At 36.7% G+C, this 17189-nt stretch overlaps 1 protein-coding gene across 1 annotated transcript in view; it reads right to left on the reverse strand.

The window, feature by feature from the left end:
• RSRC1 (arginine and serine rich coiled-coil 1) overlaps positions 1 to 17189 on the reverse strand; it is a 444672-nt gene that overhangs the window by 72719 nt on the left and 354764 nt on the right. Inside the window, exon 7 of the mRNA XM_052637705.1 lies at positions 6577 to 6645. Within this exon, the coding sequence (XP_052493665.1) occupies positions 6577 to 6645 (69 nt within the window). The remainder of the gene's footprint in view (positions 1 to 6576; positions 6646 to 17189) is intronic.

Genomic DNA, 17189 nt, shown 5'->3' on the forward strand with positions numbered 1-17189 from the left:
AGGTGGCCAAAGTACTGGAGTTTCAGCTTTAGCATCATTCCTTCCAAAGAACAACCAGGACTGATCTCCTTTAGAATGGACTGGTTGGATCTCCTTGCAGTCCAAGGGACTCTCAAGAGTCTTCTCCAACACCACAGTTCAAAAGCATCAATTCTTCGGTGCTCAGCTTTCTTCACAGTCCAACTCTCACATCCATACATGACCACTGGAAAAACCACAGCCTTGACTAGACGGACCTTTGTTGGCAAAGTAATGTCTCCGCTTTTGAGTTGGTGAGCTATAATATAAGGAAGAACAGTTTTCACTGCTAAAAAGTTAGTTAAAAATGAACTAGCACACATCACACATTTATTGGACATGTCAAAACTGAGGAATAAATAGCTGATGTCATGTAAACATGACAGATAAAACTATATGCAAAAGAAAGGTTAAAAATATTTAACAATCCAGTTCTTGCAGACAAGGAATCAAGTGGACAAGAAAGGACAAATCACTTCTGAGGGAAATAAGACAGATGGCTCAGCTAAGTAACAGACTGTTCTTGAGTGATTTTTAGACTAAATAAGAACTTAAGGGACAAAAACATGGAATAAAGCAATGGATCCTAGCTAAGCAGATTAATTTTCTTCTTAAAGAAAGCAGTTCTCTAACATTAGAGCTAGTGTGTTAAAAGGCTATACAGATATATAAAAAATACATTATGAAATATGTACAATGATTAAATCTGATACATGGGAGTACAAATCTCCTAAAGGAATATTTAAAATCTTGGAATGGAACTATCTAATAAATAAGTAATAAGTAACATCTAATATATAAATAATAACTATCTAATTAAGTAAGATGGGGGTGGGGGTGGTAAACTTTCAAATTCTTCTTTGCACCTAAGAAGAAAATCATACTGTGTATTATTACAACGTGCAGCCAATTCAGGAGAGAGTTAGAAAGGACAGTCTCTATTTCTATCTAACCTACTTATGCCAACATGCCAACTGTATAAACAGTGACTGCTAAATGATACCCTTGTGTCTGTTGACCCTTCTAACTTCACTCCAACCTTCTTATAATGGGTGTCCAGAAGGAATAAATGGTGCCTCAGAACCCCAAACATTTATCTTTTCTGGTCTTAGGCAAGGAGTCACAGTGGAGGGAAAGAGGGATTGTAACAGTTCTCTCTCGGGATGTCACAAGATATGGTACCAAGTGTGCTTTGTGCTACGGACCTCAAAGCATAGGGGAGCCAGGACCTCTGAGAAAGAGGAGGTTTAGCTCTGGGTCCAGGCTCTGAAGGATGGTGTGGACTTGACAAATGATTGTCTCCCACTGACCAGCCAGTCACTGGGGAGAAAAGCAAGTAGAGTCGATGGGAAAAGTACATAGATGCTGTGACAAAACGTGCCTCAAACTGGAGAACTTCACCTTCTGGGGTCCCAGAAACCCAAATGAGGCAACATAAAATGGGTACAGATCTATCTGAGGACATACGAAAAACAGTAAGCAAGCACTTAAGAGTTAGAGGGTGAGATCCAGAGAAGAAGGCAAAGGATAGAGGGCGAGCAATTTAAATCATACTATATTTGAAGACTGATTGTAAGGATGCAGGATGTTTAAAGAGGGGGAATGGGTTTGTGTACTGTTTTCACTACTTACTAGCTATAGAGCAAGTTATCAAGCCTATCCTCCCTACAATACAGGGATAATGGCACAAATCTCACAGAGTTCACAAGCATTAAGAGAGTTAAAATATGTAAAGTATATGAACATTGCTTGGCACCCCCTTTTTTCTTTTGTATTACTAGTACTTTTTACCCCCAGCTTTGCTAAAGGATTAACAACAACAGAAAAGAAGAAATTAAGGCTAATCTATTTTACTTTTTGTCAAGTAGACATGGAAAAGGTTTGATGGATTTCAACTTAAACAAATGAGAATTGAAGATTCTTCTAAGTCTTCACCTGAATTACTTAATATTATGTTTGTATTATCACTATCTACCATTTCCACAAATAATTTGGAATGGGTTGCCTAACACTTTCAACAACAAAAATATTTTAAGTAGAAAACTAACAAATGGATAGAGTTATTTTGAATAAACACAAAAAGGGGGGGGGCAGGAGGTGCAATTTAAAAATCGCTAGTCTATGTCTGACGCAGGATACAGCACGCTTGGGGCTGGTGCATGGGGATGACCCACAGAGATGTTATGGGGAGGGAGGTGGGAGGGGGGTTCATGTTTGGGAACACATGTAAGAATTAAAGATTTTAAAATTAAAAAAAATTAAAAAAAAAAAATCAATATACTTATGCCAGGCCTCCAAGTTGGCTCAGTGGGTAAAGAACCCACCTACAATGCAGGAGACATAAGAGACGTGGGTTTAATCTCTGGACTGGGAAGATCCCCTGGAGAAGGGCATGGCAAACCACTCTAGCATTCTTGTCTGGAGAATCCCATGGACAGAGGAACCTGGTGGGCTACAGTTCATTGCATTGCAAGGAGTCAGACACGACTGAAGGGACTGAGTGTGCATGCACTCATACTTAAGCCATAAATAAGAAATTCATGTTAGAAGTCAAAATGCACAGAAAAACAATAATGCTTATAAATGGATTTAAAACATAATTAGAACCCTTAAGTGCATACTAAAGATAAAATACAGAAAACCTGGGCAGTTATACTCCAGCATTCAATAATACAGAAAGAAATCAAAAGGGGAAAAGTTGAAATGATTTTAAATTATATATTAGTCGAAACATTTTCAAACACAGAGAGAGAAAAAGAAGGGCAAAAATTTATTAGGTCAAAGAATAAGCAGGAAAAGTGAACTGAAAGATTTCATTTTTCCTAAAATATAATACAGAATTAGGAAAAAAGTGCTTATTTTTAAAGAAGGAAACTATAAAGCCAAACTTTATTGTTGAATGAAGTAATGTAACCTTTACATAATTCAACAAAAATGGAAAGAGTTGGAGAGTAAATGGTTTAAAAAAAAGAGAGTTTATGTAAATATGCAGTGATATTCGATACATGGAAAATCAACTGGGCTGTGTAAGGACCACAAAGGGCAGTTTAAATGGGGTCTCACTGTTTAAAGAGTGGAAGACAAAGTAGTTACCCTGGATAAGTTTCGGTGAGTAGCCTGACTTTCATCTTGGATACAGTACTTGCAAACATAATTATGATATTGATTTAAGAACACTCAAAGAAAAGGATTGCATAATAGTCAGAATGTATTTGCAAGGCACAGATCTTGCTATGCTAATACAATCATTTTTTGAGATGACAGAGAATGGATAAAGGGAGCTGGGCGGATCACATTTATCTACATTTTAAGAATGCTTTGAACCATGTGCTGCGTATCAGCATGCTGAGAAATTAAGGGATGACTTGTATAAGTGATGTGATAGACTGAATTATTAGAGGCTTATAGGTTAGAAATAAAAGATTATTATTCTTTCAGATGCAGAAATATACACACATACATATACAGATGCATCTCAGGTTTCAATTTGCAGTTGGACTAATTATATGAAATAAAATAAATGTAGCTTATGCATTAATCATTTTCAGGGAAGTTTAATTTGATAGCATTCAAGCATCTAGACAACCCACAAGAAAAAAATTCTGGAAACAACAAAAATCTGGCTAATAATTTGTTTTTATTCACAAAATACAGGCAAAGGAAACATACTAAATGAAACACACCTTTAATCTTTTAACAGTAGTGTCATATAGGTTGCCTTAACAGTAGAATTTTTCTTCAACATTTGTGGTAATAATTTTCCCACATTTTTTTGGATACACAGAAAATTCAGTTAGCTCAGGTAAAAACTTGGCAAGTCCATACTAGCAAATATTGATAGTATCTTGAAATTCATTGATTTCTTTTTGATTAGTTGTAACTCTTTAGAGAAACAGTCCGAGCGAAGTCCTGTCTTAGCATAAAGACCTAACAGGGTTAGATTACACTTTCCATGATGTTATTTGGGATCAACTTCAAGCTCAGGATGTTATTTAAGCAGGATTTAAAAGAAGGAAAGGTAAACTGGTCATTCACTAATTTATGCAGTAATTAAGAAACTGTGTATCTACTACATGTTAAGCACTGTGGATACTAAATCCTCCACAATCCTAGAATTTATACTCTGGTTAGAATGACAGGCTTATAACGATGCCAATTAAAACAGCTATGAATGGTGGGAGGTGCTTTTCTAACAATTTGCCGGTATTGAAATGGGAAAGGCTAAGTGCAAGGTCAACTGACTTAGTGAAAATCAAAGTGAAAAAGTATTTTCAAAAGAATTACAATATTACCTTCAAGTATCTACAGTTACTTAAATTCTTTTAATTAAATTTATTTATTTTTAATTGAAGGATAACTGCTTTATAGTATTGCATTGGTTTCTGCCATACATCAACATGAAGCAGCCATAGGTATACCTAGGTTCCCTCCCTCTTAAACATCTCTCCCACCTCCCTCCTCATTCCATCCCTCTAGGTTGTTATAGAGCCCTGGTTTGAATTCCGTGAGTCATACAGCAAATTTCCATTGGCATATTCTTAAAAAAATCTTTTAAAAGATGTTTAGAGCTAATTTAATGGGGAAAAAAAGAGGACAGACTCTTAGAAATATCGATTGTCATCGTGTACACAAAGGGCTCTGAAATTTTAAAAAATTTCTTTCAGTATTTAAAAGCAGTATTTTGGAGCACATTATCAGGCTTCAATTCCTTGAAAGCTTCCAGAAGAAACAGTTACTAGAGGAAGCATTCATATTATATATATTTTTCATAACAATAAATTACCCAGCAATTTCAATATCCGTGGTTACCATATCAATATCATCTGCTTTCAACTGGTTATAACTCCAATTAAGATTTGAATTAATGGAATCAGAATAATAACTATTGCAATATATATTTACTGTGTTGGTTGATAATAAGTGACACACTTGTAATTTATAGCACCACAATGTTTTATAAGGGCTATTGTCATTAATTAGTTACATTGATCAGAATACCACATAACACAGCAGTACTAAAATATTACAATTTGCTTAGACTATTTTACATTTAGTATTATATCTATTTGTACTATGTATGACCATAAGCATAACTGAAATCAGATTGCTTCCATGAACAAAACCAAAATGTGCATTTTAGAAAGCCAAAAGAAGAGAGTTCTACTGAGGAATTTTACTAGCAGAATTCATTCATTTTTTTCAATATACCATAAAATTAGTTGATCTAGGACAAGAGCATAAAGTCAGGACTTACAGGAATCAAGGTAAGAACTCTATGTACACATTTAGTTTGAATCTCCTAAATCTGTAGGGTTCTGTCACTTGAATCTACAATTTTTCCACCACCCCCCTCCCTGCTTTGAGGGCTTGATTCTGATGGACTGGTGCTTTTAAGAATTCTACATCATCATACTAAAACATTTTAGGTTCTATAAGGTCTCAGCTTCTAATTTTAAGTTGAGGGTGTAAAATTTTTTGTGGTTGTCATAGTAAAAGAAAGGCATTATGGATAAACTCTCACTTTTCAGATTTAGACAATAGCACTCAAAGACAATAGCTGGGAAAGATTGAGGGCAGGAGAAGGGGATGGCAGAGGATGAGATGGTTAGATGGCATCACCGACTCAATGTTTGGGTGGACTCCGGAAGTTGGTGATGGACTTAGAGGCTTGGCGTGCTGCGGTTCACGGGGTTGCAAAGAGTTGGACACGACTAAGCGACTGAACTGACTCAAAGACAATATTATGGAACACATTATCAGGCTTGAACTCCTTAAAAGCTCACAGAAGAATTAGTTAAACTCTGCTAATTAGCCAACAGAGTGATATGATTACCAGTCCAAGTGGATCATCAACTTAACTGACTGAGAAAGAGTTGCCTGGATCTTGCTTTAAGCACTGAGATTTACGACAGTATATATAAAGCCTCTGAGAATGAAAAATGCAAAATTTTCACTTACATACATCACAGCAAACTGAAGGATAAACACAATTTGTTAGGGGAGATAAAAATGTGTTAGATTTCTGTGTGTAATATTTTTAGGGGGTGGCTTCAATGTTATTTAAAGAAATAATTACAAAAATTATGATGAATTTCCTAATCTGAATTATGACTGACATTTCCTAATTTATTGTTCTACCTTAACAGCATTTTTATTTAAAATCTTATTGGCAAGAAGACTTTCCTTCATCACTGCTAAAATATTTCAAAATGTACCCATAAGATCAATCCATTTTTATGACTGATTTTGATAATTTAAGATAAAAGTTAGAAGGAAGAAACTAACACTAGTTCCACTGTATGATTTTGTATCTTCTCTGTTTCCCCAGATACTTATCACTAGGATGCTTCTAAACTAACCTTATCCTGCAAACATCAGTGTCCAAGACACTGAATATAGTGTAATATTGTGTCATAGCTTAGGTTCGTAAAGTAGCAGGAGGTACCCCCTAAAGCACTTAATGATGTTTTATGCTTTATTCAGAGAATGAAGAGAATCATGCCAAACAGTGACTCTTCACTGTGACTGCTTTGAAACAAAATGAATACATGTTTTTACCTTCCTCCTTTCTTCTCTTTGCTTCTTCTTCATTTCTTTCTTTGGCTTTCAATGCTTCATCAGCTTTTGCTGAAAAAAAAAAAAAAAACCAATAAAATTTCTGTGTTTATTTTATGCCTATATTGTGAATGAAAATACTGGGAGGAGAAATAAATTTATTACATATTTTTTGTGCAGTAGCCAGAAGGAAAAAAAATGGCTGAAAATCTGAAATATACCTTTTACAATCTTTATTCAGATTATTTACAATATTTATTTAGAATCTTTGAGGCTCAGTTCAACATAATCTCTGCACCAAAAAGAAAATGAATTTAAGCAACATACGTCTAAGGATGGCATAAAAACTGGGAAAAACTGTTGGTCATTAAAAGTCATCTGACTTGTCAGTGAAATGCATTTGTTTTAAACTTTGGAGAAAAGTTAAGCTACAATCCACATTTTAAATATAAGAAGCTTGCTATATCTTTGGAACAGTATCAAATTAGGTAGGGTATTATTTTTTTCACTGCATATCATAGTAGCAGTTCTTTATTCATGTTATGACAGCATTTGGTAAAAAGAATCTTTTTCCCTCTAGAAACCTCTTCCCTTATTACTTAATTATCTACTAGTTGCTCAACTGCAGGGGTTTTCAAACACTTTACTACAGATGTTAGAGAAGATTAAAAATATACAGCACAGTAACAAGGGACTATCAATATACTCTGTAAATTAATTAAATTTCTGTTCCAGCACATCATTTATTCCAAAGCATTAACGTCTCAAAGGAGCGATTCTCCTTTATTGCCGGCTTACTGCCTGATGAGTGAACTAAGTGAAAATAAGTCTCTAATAGCATTATAGTTGATGAAATATTAAGTTAAAAAAAGTATTGCCTCGTCAAAAGAAAAAGAAATCAAACTGTGCCAGCATTAAACTTTGGATGAGCCTTTATTATAATGATAACAGCCATGTAAACAGCGATTTAAAAATTAAACACACTTACTTTTCAATTTTTTGCTGCATATATTTTTCCTATGCAAAATCAACATATCCTTTTGAAGTATAAAACCTGGCTTAAAAGAGTAATTTAAAGAAAATACACAGCACATACTTGACTATTTTTCTTAAAAAATTTGACTTTTCTTCACTGTCAACACTGACACTTTCTTAAAATATAAAACTTATATAATGGTGTTGTGAAGTGCTATATCCAATTACACAGACATCTGTTTCCATTTACAAGCTTTAATACATACTTAGACTGCATTTAAAGTCATGAAATATTAAAACTTTTATGCCACTCGGTATCATCGCAAGAATCTATTAAATTAGATAATAAAAACAAACCACCAGTAACTCTAAAGACTTTTACTTCATTTACACTTTATTCTCCCTGGTAGAAGGACAAGGATAATAGAAATTCCATTTAAATTCAATTTTGGTTATATGTGTAATTGTAGATATACCCCTTGAGTCATGTAAAATGCTCAGCTTATGTTTCTTTCAAATTATCCCGCTCAGATTCACATTCTACTCCTTACAACCATCTTCAATATGTATTAGCAGAGCTCATTAGACTGAAATTTAATAATGCAAACATCAGGTGGATTTCAAGAACCTCCATTAACAACGTAAGATGGATTGCTTATATATAGCTCTTGGGCCAACTGGGCACAATTTAAATTCAATAAACTACCCTGCCTAAATCTGATTTATCTATTTCACTAGGCTGGTCTGTCCTTTCTTACTGATTTGTTGGGCAATTCATTGGAATATTGTTTTATATGGTTTTCTTTAAACTGCAAATGGCTGTTGTGCTGTGGTTAAATATTTTATGTAATTGAGCTTCACATTGTCAATCAAGATTCCCAGGTATGTGCTTGTGTGTATAAATTTAAAAAAATTTTGAATAATGGAAAACTATTAAAAACACATTTGAAAAATTTTATCAATAATCAATACAGGTATGTTCTCTACAAAGGATATCAATGAATTCACTTGAATAAAATTTATTTATTCAAACTGAGTCATTAAGATCAAACTCCTCCTCGATTACTAAGGGAATTTGGAAGTAATTCCAAATTATTTTCTTCCTTCCTCACTGCTTTATGGTATTATTGTGTATATGTGAAGAGGGAAGAATATATGGTCATTCAAGACATGACTTGGTTTATCCTGAAATTTCTAATATTCTCTAAAGGTGGCAATCCCATTTTACAGATGGCGGGTATGGAATATCATTAGCTGTACCACAAAATTTTGATACCAAAGAACACAACTGGTAAGTGGTAAGAGCTATTCTTATAACTAACGATCAGTCCTTTTGGATTTTACAGCAGAGCATTTACCAAAAGTACTTATATTTTTCACTAGTCTTGCACATAACTTCCAATGCCTTGGCTCTTCCAAACTCCGCAGGCTATTGGTGCCCTCCTGTTTTTGCTTCCTTCCCTACCCAACCTGAAGTCCAAGATAATCATTTCAATTCCACATTTATAAACAACCTCATTTCCCTGATTACTTTGTTGCTGTGCTAAGCTGCTATCAACATATCTGACCATTTTTACTTTTGCCATACAAAGTGGTATATACTTTTTGCTCCCTACAAAGTGGTATATAAATGTTATTGACTATAATGATTTAGAAATTATCTGGATCCTTCCACGTTGCTCCTTCTTAATCAGCATCCACAGCTGATTTCTGTTCTTGTTTCCTATAATTTACTAAGCTTTCTCCACTGGAAGTGCCAATAATCTCACACCAGCTCCCCTGACTCCCTTATATTGTCTCAGCTTCACTCCCATTCACCTCTACTTTTATGTGCATCATTCCTTATTTCTTTTTTTGCCTTGTTTCAAAAAGTAAATCCATCCACTTATGCTTTAGAACCTATTTCTTTGTTTCCTTTAGGGTTCTTTCTGCTTCTCAAGGTTCAAAATCACTCTTCTCTATCCTCAGACTATAAATACATTCAAGTTTCACAAATCCTGTACAATATTTACTCTTCTGTCAATCAAGTTACTACCTTTTCTTGTTAGATTTTTGCCCCAAAGCTTTTGTAATGGTCCCCCCAAACTCTATCATAGCCAAATCTAATGGTTATTTCAGCTTTATCCTGTCATCATGTCTCCATCTTTGTTTAAACAGCTAACCAACCACATCTTTATTAAAATGATTTCCTAATTCTAACAATTCTTTGTCACCCTCTTCTGGCTGCTGTCTCTTTTACCCACCTTTCATTTCTTGGAATTCTGTTGTTACGCAGCCTTGTAGGTCATCTAACATGTAATCTATGTGTTTGTCATAATTCCAGTTCTGGCCTCTTTTCAGACAATCAGAACATTTTTCCCAACTACTTCCTGAATACCTCCACAGAGATATTTCAAAATTGTGTCCACAACTGAACTCATAATCTTTCCCTGAAACTCGATCCTCTTTCCTAGCAAATAGCTGTTTTCTCTCTCAGATTAGAAACCTTTGTGCCACTATCCTCCAAATCATATCCTCATGCAGTACAGACTGACCGGGAGTTCCATCAGATTCCACTCCACTGATTATCTCCAGAATTCATCCAGTCCTTTGCATTTTCATTACCAATATTCACATTTAGGCCTCATCTTTTTACACTGAATAAAAAAGGAGCTCCTATTTCATCTATGCACTTTTAATACTGTCCCTTTAATGAACCCTTTATATTATGACCAGAGCAAGGAATGTGTTCCTTTTATGCATCTCCAGCAGCAAGCACATAATATCTAGAACATAAAATGTTCAATAATTACAAAATAAATAAATCTAGCATTCTAAATACAATTATATCACACTACCTCTGAAGGTAACCTGTTGTGCATATATATGTAAATCCAATTTCCTTAGCATACCATCTAAGGCCGGTCAAAGTCTGATCTCAATGAACTTTCTAGCCTTATCATTCACCAATTTTTTTTTTCTTCCTCTTGGCCACACCACGCCGACTTACTTCCCTAAGGACTGAACCTATGTACCCTGCTGTAGAAGTGCAAAGTCTTAACCACTGGACCCAAGGAAGTTCATCATTCACCAATTCTCTTTCACCACTTCAAGGATGCATGCACACTGCGTTTTGTTTGTATTACCATGACTTGTTCTTGCTGGGGTGCTCACCTCATTGTCTCATTGAGAAAATCTTATCAGAAAGTTTTAGTTCAAATGTCACCCTCTTCTGTGAATCCTTCCCTGATTAATACTCCTTGTCTTCAAATGGATCTGACTGCTCTCTACTTTCTTCTTAGGCACTTCACTACCTTCCTTAACGGAATGAACAATACTTTATTCCTACAGGAGAGAAAATATTCTTCTCTTTGAGCGCAGGGCACAAAGTGTGAAAGAAATCTTTCTTCATGAGTCTTTACTTGGACTACATTTTTCTAATCTTTTTTGGAGAATTTACTTTCATTCAAGCCAACGAAATGTGAGTGTAAGTGGAAGTGTATCATGTTTCCATACCTGGCCCATAAAAAACTCTCACACAATCCTCAGTCTCTTGCCCTATCCATTGGCTGAACAGAGGACCAGTAGAAGGACAACCACAAGATAAAAGAGATCTTGTCACCAAATTTCTGCAAGGAGCAGTACTCTCCTATCTCTTTCTCCTTTGAAGAAGTGATCCCATTTACTCAACAAAACAAAGAACAAGAATATACTTGTAAATGAATAAAAAGAGGTCAGGAGTATGCATGGAAAACATTTAATTTACTAGTCTAAGCCTCAATGTGGCAGAGCAGGGTTTCTACCCAAATCCAACAGATGTGCTCTTTATTATATTTGCTGTTGTTTAGTTGGTAAGTCGTGTCCAACTGTTTGTGATCCCCGTGAACTGCAGCATGACAGGCTTCCCTGTCCTTCACCATCCCCCTGAGTTTGCTCAAGCTTGTGTCCATTGTGTCGATGATGCCATCCAACCATCTCATCCTCTGTCATCCCATTCTCCTCCTGCCTTCAATCTTTCCCAGGATCAGGGTCTCTTCCAATGAGTTGGCTCTTTGCATCAGGTGGCCAAAGTACTAGAGCTTCAGCTTCAGCATCAGTCCTTCCAATGAATATTCAGGATTGATTTTCTTTAGGATTGACTGGTTTGATCTCCTTGCTGTCCCAGGGACTCCCAAGAGTCTTCTCTAGCACCACAGTTTGAAATAGTCAATTCTTTGGTGTTCAGCCTTCTTTATGGTCCAACTTTCACATCTGCTTACAAATAACTGTGAAAAGATGAGAAGCAAAAGGCAAAGGAGAAAAGGAAAGCTATACTCATTTAAATGCAGAGTTCCAAAGAATAACAAGGAGAGATAAGAAAGCCTTCCTCAGTGATCAGTGCAAAGAAATAGAGGAAAACAACAGAATGGGAAAGACTAGATATCTCTTCAAGAAAGTTAGAGAGGGCCCAATCACAAAGATGGGCTCGATATAGGACAGAAATGGTATAGACCTAACTGATCACTCACTTAGAGCCAGAAATCTTGGAATGCGAAGTCAAGTGAGCCTTAGGAAGCATCACTACCAACAAAGCTAGGGGAGGTGATGAAATTCCAGTTGAGCTATTTCAAACCCTAACAGATGAAGCTGTGAAAGTGCTGCACTTAATATGCCAGCAAATTTGGAAAACTCAGCAATGGCCACAGGACTGGAAAAGGTCAGTTTTCATTCCAATCCCAAAGAAAGGCGATGCCAAAGAATGCTCAAACTACCACACAATTGCACTCATCTCACATGCTAGTAAAGTAATGCTCAAAATTCTCCAAGCCAGGCTTCAACAGTACACGAACCATGAACTTCCAGATGTTGAAGCTGGATTTAGAAAAGGGAGAGGAACCAGAGATCAAATTGCCAACGTCTGCTGGATCATCGAAAAAGCAAGAGAGTTCCAGAAAAACATCTACTTCTGCTTTATTGACTATGCCAAAGCCTTTGACTGTGTGCACAATAAACTGTGGAAAATTCTGAAAGAGATGGGCATACCAGACCACCTAACCTGCCTCTTGAGAAACCTGTATGCAGGTCAGGAAGCAACAGTTAGAACTGGACATGGAATAAGAGTGGTCCCAAAGAGGAAAAGGAGTACATCGAGGTTGTATACTATCACCCTGGTTATTTAATTTATATGCAGAGTACATCATGAGAAACGCTGGGCTGGGTGCTGCTGCTGCTAAGTTGCCTCAGTTGTGTTCTGACTCTGTGCGACCCCACAGACAGCAGCCCACCAGGCTCCGCCGTCCCTGGGATTCTCCAGGCAAGAGTACTGGAGTGGGTTGCCATTGCCTTTTCCGGGGCTGAATGAAGCACAAGCTAAAATCAAGATTTCCAGGAGAAATAACAATAACCTGAGATATGCAGATGACACCACCCTTATGGCAGAAAGTGAAGAAGAACTAAAGAGCCTCTTGACAAAAGTGAAAGAAGAGAGTGAAAAAGTTGACTTGAAACTCAACATTCAGAAAACTAAGATCATGGCATCTGGTCCCATCACTTCATGGCAATTAGATGGGGAACAGTGGAAACAGTGACAGACTTTATTTTTGGGGGGTCCAAAATCACTACAGATGGTAACTGCAGCCATGGAATTAAAAGACGCTTGCTCCCTGGGAGAAAAGTTATGACTAACGTAGATAGCATATTAAAAAGCAGAGACATTACCTTACCAACAAAGGTCCGTCTAACCAAAGCTATGGTTTTTCCAGTAGTCATGTATGGATGTGAGAGTTGGACTGTGAAGAAAGCTGAGCACCAAAGAATTGATGCTTTTGAACTGTGGTGTTGGAGAAGACTCTTGAGAGTCCCTTGGACTGCAAGGAGATCCAACCAGTCGATCCTAAAGGAAATCAGTCCTGAATATTCATTGGAAGGACTGATGCTGAAGCTGAAACTCCAGTACTTTGGCCACCTGATGCAAAGAACTGAGTGATATGAAAAGACCCTGATGCTGAGAAAGATTGAAGGCAGGAGGATTAGGTGATGACAGAGGATGAGATGGTTGGATGGCATCACCAATTCACTGGACATGAGTTTGAGGAGGCTCTGGGAGTTGGTGATGGACAGGGAGGCCTGGCGTGCTCCAGTTCATGGGGTCACAAACAGCTGGACATGACTGAGTGACTGAACTGAACTGAATTCACATCTATAGTTTTTCACTACTGGAAAAACTATAGCTATGACACTATGGACTTTGTTAGCAAAGTGATGTCTCTGCTTCTTAAACACTGTCTAGGACTGTCATTGCTTTTCTTCTAAGGAGGAAGCATCTTTTAATTTCATGGCTGCAGTCACTGTCAATAGTGAGTTTGGAGCCCAAGAAAATAAAGTCTGTCACTCCACTTCCCCCATCTATTTGTCATGAAGTGATGGGACTGGATGCCATGATCTTCATTTTTTGAATGTTGACTTTTAGCCAGCTTTTCCACTCTCGTCTTTTATCTTCTTATAGTGGTTCCTTAGTTCCTCTTCACTTTCTGCCATACGGTGGTGTTATCTGCATATCTGAGGTTGTTGATCTTTCTCCCTGCAATCTTGATTCCAGCTTGTGCTTCATCCAGCCTGGTATTTTGCATTATATACTCTACATATAAGTTAAATAAGTAGGTTGACAACATACAGCCTTGATGTACTCCTTTTCCAGTTATGAACCAGTCCACAGTTCCATGTCTGGTTCTAACTGTTGCTTCTTGACTTGCATACCAGTTTCTCAGGAGGCAGGTAAGGCGGTCTGGTGTTCCTATCTCTTTAAGAACTTTCCACAGTTTGTTGTGATCCACACAGTCAAAGGCTTTAGCACAGTCAATTAAGCAGAAGTAGATGTTTTTCTGGAATTCTCTTTTTCTAGGATCCAATGGATGTGGCAGTTTGATCTCTGTACCATAATATTCCATCTACAAAGTGAAAAAAATTATTTTCTCAAGATAGTGAAATTTTGTGATGTTGTAATGTCAGTTTTGGGAGCCAGAGAGAAATGTTCTAATGAACTGCAAATAAAAACACCTAGCAAAATGTATTTTCCTGCTTATTTCAGTTTAAAATAATTTTTGGTGCTTTTTACACTAATGGTAAGTAAATGACCACGACACTAGGTATTTCCCAGGCAAGGCCATGTCAAAATATCTTAAGCACCTATTGCAACACATGATGGTTTATAATCAGGATACTAGTATTATATCTGGCATTGTCCATCCCAGCCTTAACATGTATATAGACTTTTCTGAATTAGCTATTAACACACATTTGAGAAAGTTTTCAAATAATTTATTATTTCTACTAGATTTACCACGGCACATACTTATTCAGTTCAAACATTTTCACATGCTTACAAAAAAAGTGTGAGTAAAAGAGACATGATGTAAATAAACAATTAAGTGTCATTTCTCCCCAAATTCTAAGTACAGTAAGGTATTTTATCTAGGTAAGTTATTACTGTACATATTTTATTGATGAAGAAATAAAAGGTCCAAGAAAGTTAAATAACTAGCCAAAGGTCAGAATGACTAAGATTCAGAGCCTGTGAATGCTAGCAAAATGCTTTTTAAAAGTCTATTTCTTACCTCTTCACTCACCTTGAAGCAAAGTAACCAAAATTAGAGAATAATGAACTGTTTCCATGCTGTTTACGGAGAAACTGTCTATGGAGAAACGTTTATCTGAATATACTTTATTCAAAATCACATGCAAAATCTGAAGAGGTCTTTTGCTTCGTAATAACCATTAATATTTGTTTGCCTTGTCTGTTTCATATATTTAAGGTGGTTAAAAAATATACCTAGAGTTTCTCCTCATAGAACTATGTTAAATCTCATAAGCATTTGAGGCTGGAGCAAATTTCAGTAATTCTGAGATTCCATCCACAAGTCCTTCTACCAAAATAGGAAACAGGTAGATCTTCTAAAGTGATACAGTGATTAGTTCTATCTATTAAGTATGGTTCTGATTCCAAAGTGTTATAGTACCATTTTTCAATTATTTTCTTTTGTCTTTTTTCTTGTGTCTTTTTTTGTCGTTTTTTTTTGTGACACATTTTTCTAGTGTCTCTTGTGTTTCACAAATTTTAGTGTCACTGCAGTAAATGATGGCTCTAAGTAAGAAACACCTAAGTAAAGGCATTACTAGTTTTCATGCTATGTGTCTGTGAGAGCGACAATTAGCAAAGAGTGAAAAGTGACATTTACATTTAGAATTTAATTTCCCCTGTTGATGGTTATTCAGTTTTCATTTTAATGTAGAGAAGAAAAACCAGGTGATGGTACAGTTTAGCTCGGCTGTTCCAGGGCCTCTTTCCAGGTTTAACAGAAAGGCGAGAGTGATAATAAGTGTCTGTTGGAAGAGGTATAAAGGTGTAAAATGCTGAAACAGATTTTCAAATCTATCAGCTCATCTGTTAGCAAGAACTACTATTTTTTTTAAAGCCTTTGACTGTGTGAGTCACAATAAACTGTGGAAAATTCTGAAAGAGATGGGAATACCAGACCACCTGACCTGCCTCTTGAGAAACCTGTATGCAGGTCAGGAAGCAACAGTTAGAACTGGACATGGAACAACAGACTGGTTCCAAACAGGGAGTACATCAAGGCTGTATATTGTCACCTGGTTTATTTAACTTATATGCAAAAGGTCAGTTTTCATTCCAATCCCAAAGAAAGACAATGCCAAAGAATGCTCAAACTACCACACAATGGCACTCATCTCACATGCTAGTAAAGTAATGCTCAAAATTCTCCAAGCCAGGCTTCAGCAATACGTGAACTGTGAACCTCCTGATGCTCAAACTCGTTTTAGAAAAGGCAGAGGAACCAGAGATCAAACTGCCAACATCCGCTGGATTATGGAAAAAGCAAGAGAGTTCCAAAAAAACATCTATTTCTGCTTTATTGACTATGCCAAAGCCTTTGACTGTGTGGATCACAATAAACTGTGGAAAATTCTGAAAGAGATGGGAATACCAGACCACCTAACCTGCCTCTTGAGAAATCTGTATGCAGGTCAGGAAGCAACAGTTAGAACTGGACATGGAACAACACACTGGTTCCAAATAGGAAAAGGAGTACGTCAAGGCTGTATATTGTCACCCTGCTTATTTAACTTCTATGCAGAGTACATCATGAGAAACGCTGGACTGGATGAAACACAAGCTGAATCAAGATTGCCGGGAGAAATATCAATCACCTCAGATATGCAGATGATACCACCCTTATGGCAGAAAGTGAAGAGGAGCTAAAAAGCCCCTTGATGAAAGTGAAAGAGGAGAGTGAAAAAGTTTGCTTAAAGCTCAACATTCAGAAAACGAAGATCATGGCATCCAGTCCCATCACTTCATGGGAAATAGATGAGGAAACAGTGGAAACAGTGTCAGACTTTATTTTTCTGGGCTCCAAAATCACTGCAGATGGTGACTGCAGCCATGAAATTAAAAGATGCTTACTCTTTGGAATGGAAAGTTATGACCAATCTAGATAGCATATTCAAAAGTAGAGGTATTACTTTGCTGACTAAGGTCCATCTAGTCAAGGCTATGGTTTTTCCAATAGTCATGTATGGATGTGAGAGTTGGACTGTGAAGAAGGCTGAGCGCCGAAGAATTGATGCGTTTGAACTGTGGTGTTGGAGAAGACTCTTGAGAG

The sequence above is a fragment of the Budorcas taxicolor genome, chromosome 1 (genome assembly GCF_023091745.1).
Source record: "Budorcas taxicolor isolate Tak-1 chromosome 1, Takin1.1, whole genome shotgun sequence".
Classification (NCBI taxonomy): Eukaryota; Metazoa; Chordata; class Mammalia; order Artiodactyla; family Bovidae; genus Budorcas; species Budorcas taxicolor.